This window comes from Cottoperca gobio, chromosome 8 (assembly GCF_900634415.1).
Source record: "Cottoperca gobio chromosome 8, fCotGob3.1, whole genome shotgun sequence".
NCBI lineage: Eukaryota > Metazoa > Chordata > Actinopteri > Perciformes > Bovichtidae > Cottoperca > Cottoperca gobio.
Window position 1 is genome coordinate 10,300,509 of NC_041362.1, and position 9,899 is coordinate 10,310,407.

At 41.1% G+C, this 9,899-nt stretch overlaps 1 protein-coding gene across 1 annotated transcript; it reads right to left on the reverse strand.

Moving 5' to 3' along the window:
- Nucleotides 1-1,208: 1,208 nt before the first annotated feature.
- Nucleotides 1,209-9,409, reverse strand: uqcrc2a (ubiquinol-cytochrome c reductase core protein 2a). The gene is made up of 14 exons (XM_029437240.1): nt 9,289-9,409; nt 5,378-5,473; nt 5,127-5,276; nt 4,428-4,492; nt 4,242-4,298; nt 3,967-4,091; nt 3,562-3,659; nt 3,397-3,454; nt 2,889-2,984; nt 2,609-2,808; nt 2,413-2,493; nt 2,233-2,309; nt 1,982-2,135; nt 1,209-1,521 (listed from the first exon to the last, which is right to left on the reverse strand). Exons 1-14 carry the CDS (start codon nt 9,319-9,321, stop codon nt 1,438-1,440), a joined length of 1,374 nt encoding a protein of 457 aa, XP_029293100.1. The 5' UTR covers nt 9,322-9,409; the 3' UTR covers nt 1,209-1,437.
- Nucleotides 9,410-9,899: the final 490 nt, after the last annotated feature.

A 9,899-nucleotide genomic window follows, 5' to 3' on the forward strand; every position in this document is an offset into this window, starting at 1 on the left:
ATTAATTGGGGGTCGATGATTGCTACAGAGGGTGCACCTTTAAAATTTGGAAATGTGCACAATTTAAGTACAATATGAACTAAGGTTAGCCCTGCATTATTGCTCATGAAAATCTAATTTATTTCTAGTTTATTAAACAAAAAAAGTCACAAGCTGTGACTGAATATGTTTATATCTGTGTATATACATACCTGGGTATGTGTTGCTATTTTCTTACCTGATTTCATTGTATAATATCCTTTTGTCAATAATGATTCCAAAAAAAGATCCTGCATTGTTTGCCAATTTTGAGGCCTCGTCCTTGTGGAGGGGTCCTGTGTCTAAATCTAAGATTTGTAATTTTATTGTTTGTTATTTTAACATTTTAGTGCTCACATGAAGCATATTCTTCAGTAAAAGTGTGTTTAGTTGAACTACAGCTGAAATGATAGTACATAAGAATAATTGCCAACCATTTTGAGAACAATTCATATTTCAAGCTATCAGTAGTTCCAACTTTGTTTAACAATTACAGCTAATGTATATGTGCTAATAATTTGTTGAAGCCCTAAATCAATATACCATAAACTGACACATCAGCATCAACATGGTAGTATTATTCCATCAGTACTTTTGTTTTTGACCAAATATTTGCACTGGAGGTGCCACATATTTGGCCATGAGTATATTTGGAGACTTAAGGTACATCTTACCACTCAAGTACTGTGTGCAAGTACAATTTTGAGGAACTTTTACTTTCCATTTTATACTTTATTCAACATTTCAGAGGGAAATATTGTACTTTTTACACCACTGTATTTATCTGACAGCTATAGAAATGAGCCACACCGCAGATTAATATTTACATAATACTTACATAACCCAAGATAATGCAGTTTTATGATTTAATTTATTATGATTTATTTAATTATGTATATTTTGCTTGCATTACTACTTTTACTTAAGTAAATTGTACTTATCAATACTTATTCAACAATTGAACGAAACAGGGTTGCTTCAACCTAAATTTACATTGGCAACTTGCAATGTTTGTGTATTTGGCTCCCCCTATTGGTTGATAAATTAAACAACATCTGTAAGTGCTAAAAATACCTGATGCCTAAACAGCCTTCTTAACAACGAAGGCCCCCAACTGTCCTGATCCAGCACCAAAAACCTTCAGAAAAATCTAGATTCATTCCAAAATACAAATTCAAGCAACAACCAGCGATTCTTACATCTTTAATTTACATAGATATACAGTTAAATTGACAAAAAACAAAAGAGATATTGCATTATGGTTCTCCCCGTTGGTGCTTACACTTACTGCAGGACAGACTACAAATGATTGTTGACATCAAATGAATTGTTGCAGGAGGCAGTGACTTCGAGGTCCTCTTTCCTTTTGAAGCTTCACAGCAAGCCCAAGTTAAAATCAACCGTTCTTATACTTTATCTTCATACTTCATCCACAAACGGTGTATTCACCAGGTGTCCACTAGCTGCCATGGTCTTCTTGCCATCCACAAATTTCTTTGCAGCCTGTAAAGAAACGGGAAGAGGAAACGTTTAAGTTTATTGCCTGGTCATTTCATTATGTGGTAAATTACAACTCAAACACAATTGTATTTAAACAATTAATAAATGTTACATGTTTCTGCATTTCTCTCATTACTTTTGTAATATTTTTTTAATAGTCATAAACATAAACTCCTGAGCTGTGATCAAATACTCAGATAATGAATCTCTGAACACACACACACACACACACACACACACACACACACACACACACACACACACACACACACACACACACACACACACACACACACACACACACACACTCTCTCTCTTTTTCAACAAACTCGTAGTGTATCAGTAAAAACTGCACTTTAAAATGTAACTTATCAAAACATTTTATTGATGCCTTTTGTGTTCAGCTGGATTTGTTAAATTAAATAATTTCCAGTGTCACCACTTCTACAGTAGACACACTCACATTGACCACATCGTCCTGGGTGACACCATCTATAACCTGGAGAACCGCATCAGGGAGCTGGTACGCTGCAGTGGTCAGAGCCTGAGCACCGATCTCCTCCATCAGACCCTCAGAGCTCTCTATTGACATCAGGTACTCTGCTTTCGCCTGGTTCCTACGCAGAGAAGTCAAACAAACACCAGAGTCAACAACATATTATTATGGTACACAACTGCTTCACCTCCATGTCAAATGTGACTCCGTGAACTCACTTTGCTCTGGTCATGTCCTCCTCCGATACATTTCCCTCCGCCACACTGCTCACTTGAGCAATTGCAGCTTTGATCACCTACACGGAGGATGCAACCAGCAACAGTTCAATGAAATGTAGACCCTTTGCACATTTTAGATGCAGTTACATTTGTCTTTGAAGGCGGGAATTTGGCAATCACCTTTCCTGCAGAGTCAGCTTGTGCAATGGTATAGAGGCCAAACAGGCCGGAGTCGGAGTATGAGGCATTGAAGGCTGTGGCCTGAAAGACAGCAAGAGGTCATCTGACATTAGGAGACAAACTTTCTGCATTTATGAAACACCGTTCTACAATAAATAACCAATGCCAGATAAAATCCTCTCTTTTTTTAACTTACATCAAAGGGCTGTGTGGTAGCTTTGGCAATACCCTGGCTTAGTTTGCTGGTGATGTTGGAACCTCTCTTTACATGTGGCCCATCTCCCAGGATCCTTTGCAGCACGCTGAAGGCATTAGCCTCTGCGCTACCTGTTACACCACCCTCGCTGGTGATCAGTGCGTGAACCAGGTCGTCAGTGTTGTGCATCCGCAGCTCACCTACACACAAACAGTAGCATGACAATAACGCAGTGATAAATCACAAAGGGTGTAAGGTCGCTATTAAACATGAGTTTCACCTCCACGGTAAACAGCCTTAGCCACAGGGGCTCCGGCCCCGCTGCGGACGCTCAGGAGCCCCTCGCCCATCTGCCTCAGGACGGAGTGTTTTACACCTGGACGCAGAAATCAGACAAAACGAACATTAACATGCAACTGATGTGAAACACAGAGCACCGTCACACACTAAAAATAAATACTGCACATTCCCAGGATAGAAACACCCGTACAAGCATGATGTGTAATCATTCAGGCATGCTGACACTTGCAGCGTTAGCTTGCAGGCAAAGTCCGCCTGATGCTCAACAATCCACATTAGTATCCCTGCTGATCTATTGTATTCCTACTACCTCTGTGTGTTTGGGCAGAGGCTAAACATTTGAGAAGAGTGTACGCGCACAAACACACACACACACACACACACACACACTTTATTTACATCAACGAGACTGCTTTGACTTCAGAGTGACGACTAAACATAAACTTCAGCTGTGACAGTGTGACTAGATATCACTAGCAGACACTCACCTAGTCCTACAAGAGCCATTCTGCCAGTGGTGAAATTGGCATCAATAAATGACTGCAGCTACAAGGGAACGATAAGGAAGAAGAAGCTGTGTAAGAGCTACGTACAAACTAACAAAGAATGAAAGGTTAGGTATATTCATACGTCTTGATAACAAAGATCCATACCTGTGTAGAGGAGACTCGGCCGACCATGTAGTCCGGGCAGTAAAGAGAGTTGGACAGGGCATTCTTGTAGGCTGCTTCATGCAACTTGTCAATAACACCTGCGGGAGAAAATAGAAATTTCAGAAAGCATGCTTCATAAATCACATCTTTAAATCAAGTCGCAGTGAAACAAAGAGTGTCTTTAGCTTCGGTAATGTGACAAATGTGTGACACAGGGGGATGAGGGTTCAATTAAATGTGGGGTTTTTTTATACACCAATTCTAAATGTAACGATCGAAGTTCTTTTTTTTAATACCCTGCCATCTACATGATGAGTGTATAATTACTCTTCTTCAACCTCGACAGGATGACACACTGACACAATGAAAAGGAAAATAGTTCGGAGCTGAACTGTTGTTCCTAACCTATCTGAGGATACAGCTGGGCCAGAGCCTTGTCGATCTTCACCCTGGACGTCAGATCGTCCACCTCCCACGGCCGAAACTCCTGAGCTGTGATCACCTTGATCAAATACTCAGATAATGAATCTCTGAACACACACACAGACACACACACACACACACACAGACACAGACACAGACACACACACACACACACACAGACACGTTACCACATACAGAAGCATCAACATAGGAGTAAAACGGCATTACAGGCCTGACATTAAGATGGCAGCACTTACAGGTGATCTCTCAAGCAGCCTGCCGTGTAGACGGTGGTCTCTCTTGATGACGTCACACTGCAGGTAAACAGATGACGACACAGTTGGGTCAATGTGGTGGGCTATATGGTTACACTGGTATTTATTTTTAGAAATAAAGTGCAGGAACTGTCAGTGTGTGCGAGTGCAGAGAGCACTCTCACTGACCTCAGGCTGCCCCCCAGTGCTTCCACACTGCGACAGATCTTGAAGGCAGACGCACCCTTAGTAGTCTACAAAACAACAAAACAACAACTGTTGATGTACAGATAAATATATAACAGTCTGAGGGCAGAGATACCCCTTTTAATAAAGTCAGAGTTTACTCAAGGACTAATTAAATGTTATTCTTTTTTTATAAAAAGGTACTTGTACTTTACTTGAGTCTTTTCTTTTCATGCCACTCTACTTCTACTCCACTACATTTCAGAGGGAAGTATTGTACTTGTTACTTCACTAAAGTAAGTGAGCTGACAGCTTTAGTTACTAGATACAAATTAAGATTTTAAAAAGGTGAAGGTGTCACTTTGGGCTCTGGGTAATTGTGACAGCCTTTCTCACTATTATCAGTTTTTACAAACTAATCAATCAGTTAATGGAGAAAATAATAGGCAAATTAATCCATAATGAAAACAATCATTAGTCAAGTTCAAAAGAGCTCCACCTCAATGACAACATTAAAATCCTGCTGCACGAGTGATAATAATCTAATGATATATATTATATATTACCAAAACAGTCACAGAGGACATGTTTCTGCAGCGAGTACTTACATACTTTTACAATAAATGATAAACTGCAAAAGGAAAAAGGAGAGCCGACTGTCCACCACAGTAAGCAGCTAGAAAAGACACATCCACAAATTACCAGGTTTGCTGCCAGTCGTAGCACATGAGAGACTCCCTGGTTGTCCACAGTCTCATGGCGACTCCCAGCTTTGACAAACACACCAACACTGGACAGGGGGGAATTGTTCTCCAGCGATGCGATCACCAGACCGTTCGGAAGCTTGGACACCTGAAGCAGCAAAAAAAAATAATTGGAATTGGAAACAAACATATTCAGTTTGAGTGTAGCCTGCAACAGCTGTTTTGTGTGTAAATGAGAGCAGCACCTACCTGGACATTATGGGGAGGCAGAGGTGCAGGTGAGGACGGTACTGTGAGGGGTTCAGTCAGAGCTGCACTCCTCCTGGCAGCTGCATAGCAACGTTTCTGTAGGAAGAGGTCACACCAAATTTAAGCCATGTGACTTCTGGGTGAGAGGGGTACAGTTTCAAGTAGTGCAAACCTTAGGGTCAAACAAACACAGGAGTTTCACCCCAGGGTTCATGTCCCGTGTGAAACCAAATATTGAGTTATTTTTTACTGACGACTGCTTTGTCACTGAGTCACTGATTTTCTTTCTAACTGTATCCAAACCCTATTTTTGCTCAAACCTAACTGACATTTCACAATGTTAACCACGTGCTACAACATTACCCCACGCAAACCTTTTGCGTCAAGATGCTACGCAAAAGACTTCCCTAGCTGCGGGCTACTGCCCAAGCGGCAAAATGTGACGAGGAGATCACAATTTGGAGAAACAGACAGGAGTTACTGCACGAGAGCAAAGCAATGTACTGCTGTAGACGGAGGCAGCAACAAAATGTTCAGGAAGCGGTAGACCAGCAACTCCTCTTTTCTGCGAAGGAATCTGGTGGCTTTGAAGAGAGGATAGAAGTTCATAATGGCTTCTGACTGATATTGTTTTGTTTTTTTATGTGGGCCTTTATTTAGGTGGCAGAAATATGCTTTGCTACTGACCCTGCCCAACGCATTACATTGCTTTGCTCCAGTGCCGGTCTGTTTCTCCAAACTGGGGGCGTGCCGACCGCCATCTACTGTAGTTAATACACACTATGGATAAGAACCTTATACAACTCTACTTTAAAACATGTGAACTATTACTTTGATCCCCTGAAGAGTACAATTTTGTAAAATTAGCTCTCATGTTTCATAACAGCAGCTGTCACCAGATGCTGTAAATGTAAACAAGGGATCTCAATTGTGTCGCTCAGGGGATCTAACACAACTACTATGTTTGCATTATTTTATAATAATCATTTTGTCAGTAAAATGTAAAGAATTATGGCACAAGTGACAACTTAATGATGATCTTGCCCCCATATGATACAAAAATAAAAGCCAAAAACTTTCTGAGCGTCTCAAACAAATTGTGTTTGATAGTTTTACTTGTAAATAACTCAACGTGAGATTCAGTACAGTTGTTTTTAATCACCTAGACCAGTGGTCCCCAAACTAAGGCCCGCGGGCCGGATACAGCCCACCTCCACATTTGGCCCGGCCCCCTGAACAATACCAGAGACGCATTATGATTTTTTTTTTCAGTCTGGCCTCGCGAATCCTAGACTAGCCCCTGTCAAATAGAACGGAATAATGGCGAAAAGGTTAGGTAAGAGAACAATTGATTCAGAATGCAGGGTATTTAACCTGCAGTGGTCAAACGATTCTTTTTTTGTTCAATGCAAAGAAAAGGCTGTTTGTCTCATCTGTCAAGAGGCGGTGGCGGTATTCAAAGAATACAATCTGCGCCGACACTATGAATCCCGTCACAAAGACAAGTATGATAACTTGCAAGGCCAAATGCGAGCAGACAAACTCTCAAAGCTAAAAAGTGGACTGTTAGCTCAGCAGAATACATTTGTACGCCAAGCTCAGCTGAACCAGTCATCCGTTCGAGCCAGCTTTCGGGTTGCTCAACTGATAACAAGCAGCGGTAAACCTTTCACTGATGGAGTTTGTCAAGAAATGTTTGAATGCTGTCACGGAAGAGGTGTGTTCCGAGAAGAAAGATGTCTTTAATGCCGTGAGTCTGTCGGCGAGTACAATCACCAGACGCATTGAATAAATCGGGGGTAATGTATATGCCCAGCTACAGCAGAAGACGAAAGAATTTGACTTTTTTTCATTAGCACTGGATGAGAGCACGGACGTGCAAGACACAGCGCAGCTGCTCATTTTTATTCGTGGAGTTAGCGCAAACTTTGAGATGTGCGAGGAGCTGGCAGCCCTCCAAAGTCTCAAATGGACTACAGCGGGGGAGGATATTTTCGGCAAAGTATGCCAAACCATGGAAGAGTTGGACCTAGACTGGTCAAAGCTTGCCAGCATCACGACTGACGGGGCTCCTAGTATGGTGGGCGCGTCTCGGGGTCTAATAGGACGCATGAACTGGGAGATGGAAGAACGGGGTCTCACCGCCCCGCTACAAGTCCACTGCCTAATTCACCAGCAAGCACTGTGCTGCAAAGTGTTGAAGTGGGATTCTGTCATGAAGGTTGTGGTGTAATGCATAAACTTCATCAGAGCAAAGGGACTTAAACAGGCAGTTCCAACAATTCCTGTCTGAACTGGAGCCTGCGCACAGCGATGTGCTGTACTACACAGAGATCCTATGGTTCAGCCGGGGCAGAGTTTTGAGGCGTTTTTACGAGCTGCTACCCGAAATTAACGCATTTCTTCATTCAAAAGACAAAAAGGCCCCAGAGCTGATCGACCCAGAATGGAAATGGCACCTCGCATTTTTAACAGACGTGACAGAAATGCTGAACAGCCTTAACTTGCAGCTACAAGGCCAGGGGGAACTCATTTGCGACATGTATTCTCACATAAAAGCATTTGAGGTGAAACTTGCGCTGCTTTTGGAACAAGTGAAACTTAATGTTTTCTGTGAAGAACCCAGAGAGGGTGATTTGGTTATTATTTATTTCACAAATAGTATTATTTATTTCCTGACTTTCTTTTCTATGAAGATCCCAGAAAGGGTTATTAATATTTGGTTATGTGTGGCTTTCTGGAAAACAATAAATGTTTACGTTTAGGCACCCCTGCGATCGTCACACTTTTTCTGTTACAAACTGACCCCGGCCCCCATCAGAGAATGGAAAAGTTATGTGGCCCTCACAGGAAAAAGTTTGGGGACCCCTGACCTAGATGAATAACGAAGTTTAAGCTGTGTATGATCATTTGTGCCCAAAGACTACATTTAGTCTGATAGAAATGCCCCAACATTTGTTTTGATTTGTTCAAAGTCTTGAAATCTGGTACAAACGACTTTGAAACTTTTAGATCAAGTGTAAAATCACACTTTTCTAAATATTCAAAGTCAGGATATTGGGAAAACCATTGTGTTCATTATATGTTTTCCATATGAAATAGTTTGTACACTGCATAGGCCTATGTGTGCATATCTTTAATATTCAACGTGTTAAGAGTTCATAGGCTCCTTGGAGTTTCTTAGATACAGCCAATTTCTTATTATACTATATTTATATTTTAGTTACTATACTATATATTTATTTATAAAATATATTAAAATATATAGAAAAAGCAGTAGTCCCATGTGCCCAAAGACAAAATATAGCATAAGAAAACGCACAATGGGATATGATCATGTCCACCTGTGGCAGGTCAGACCTTGACAGCCAATCATAAAGTACAGTCGGGTGCGTCACAGTAACGTTAGGGTGTCCCGAAACAACCCGTGTAACTTTGGTAACGTTATATTATGACCACAAGTAATGAGGCTTGGGGCAGTGCATCAGTAAAATATCTGGATGTCACTCAACTATGACCACATTAGGGGTGTTGTCACTTCGAGACACCTCGATCAAAACATTTCGGCTTACGTTACTTGTGTTCGGACATGACCTTCAGGTTGCATTAAGCTGAACCACAAAAGCTACAAAACGCAGTAGAGCTCAACCGAACCAACATACCATTTTACTGCACATGTAGCTCGCGTTACCTGGCATTCAGTACATGTGAATGGTTACGGGACGTGTTACTAAAACCATGAAAACAAGCCTAACGTTTGATAACATTGCATTAGCTAGCCACATAGCAAGCTAACTAGTTAGCAGGCTAACTGGAGCTAAATTCACTTTTAAAGCAGACCGAGAACCAGCACGAGTTTAGCTCCTGCCGGTTACACAGCTCGTATCAAATCGAGAAAACACGGGACTCACGGGGATATTGTTGAGCGATCGGATTCCCCTCATGACTTCAGACTCTCTCCTTCAGTCGGTACTGAAAGACAGATATGGCGGCGGGCTGACGTATTACCCAGAATCCACTGCACCGAGAAGCCGATCAAAGATGATATAAGACTTCAAGATAAACTCTTGCAGCAAAACATTTGGATTTTGTCAAAATTACATTTACTCAAACAATTCACATCTTGAACTATTATCTCTGTACATTGCACATATTCTCAGTCCATAGTGTACATTTTTGCACATCCCCCGATCAATATATTACACAAGTCACAAAACTGTACAGCTCCCATTTAAAAACGGTAATTTTTCACATTTTGAATTGTATATTTATGATTTGACTTTTGCTGTACTTTGCCTGTATTTTTACTTCCTCTCAAACATCTGGACAAATTCTTTGTAAGTAATTATTCGTAAAATAAACGTTATACTGATTGAATGAGACACCGATGACATTGTCAAAAATAACATTTTGCGGTGAATTCTTGTAAACAAAAAGTTGTTTGTGTTCAGTTTCTCAGCAAAATTCATATGCATGCATGAGCTCTGATATATGTATTGAATCCATATCCTAACTGCTAAAA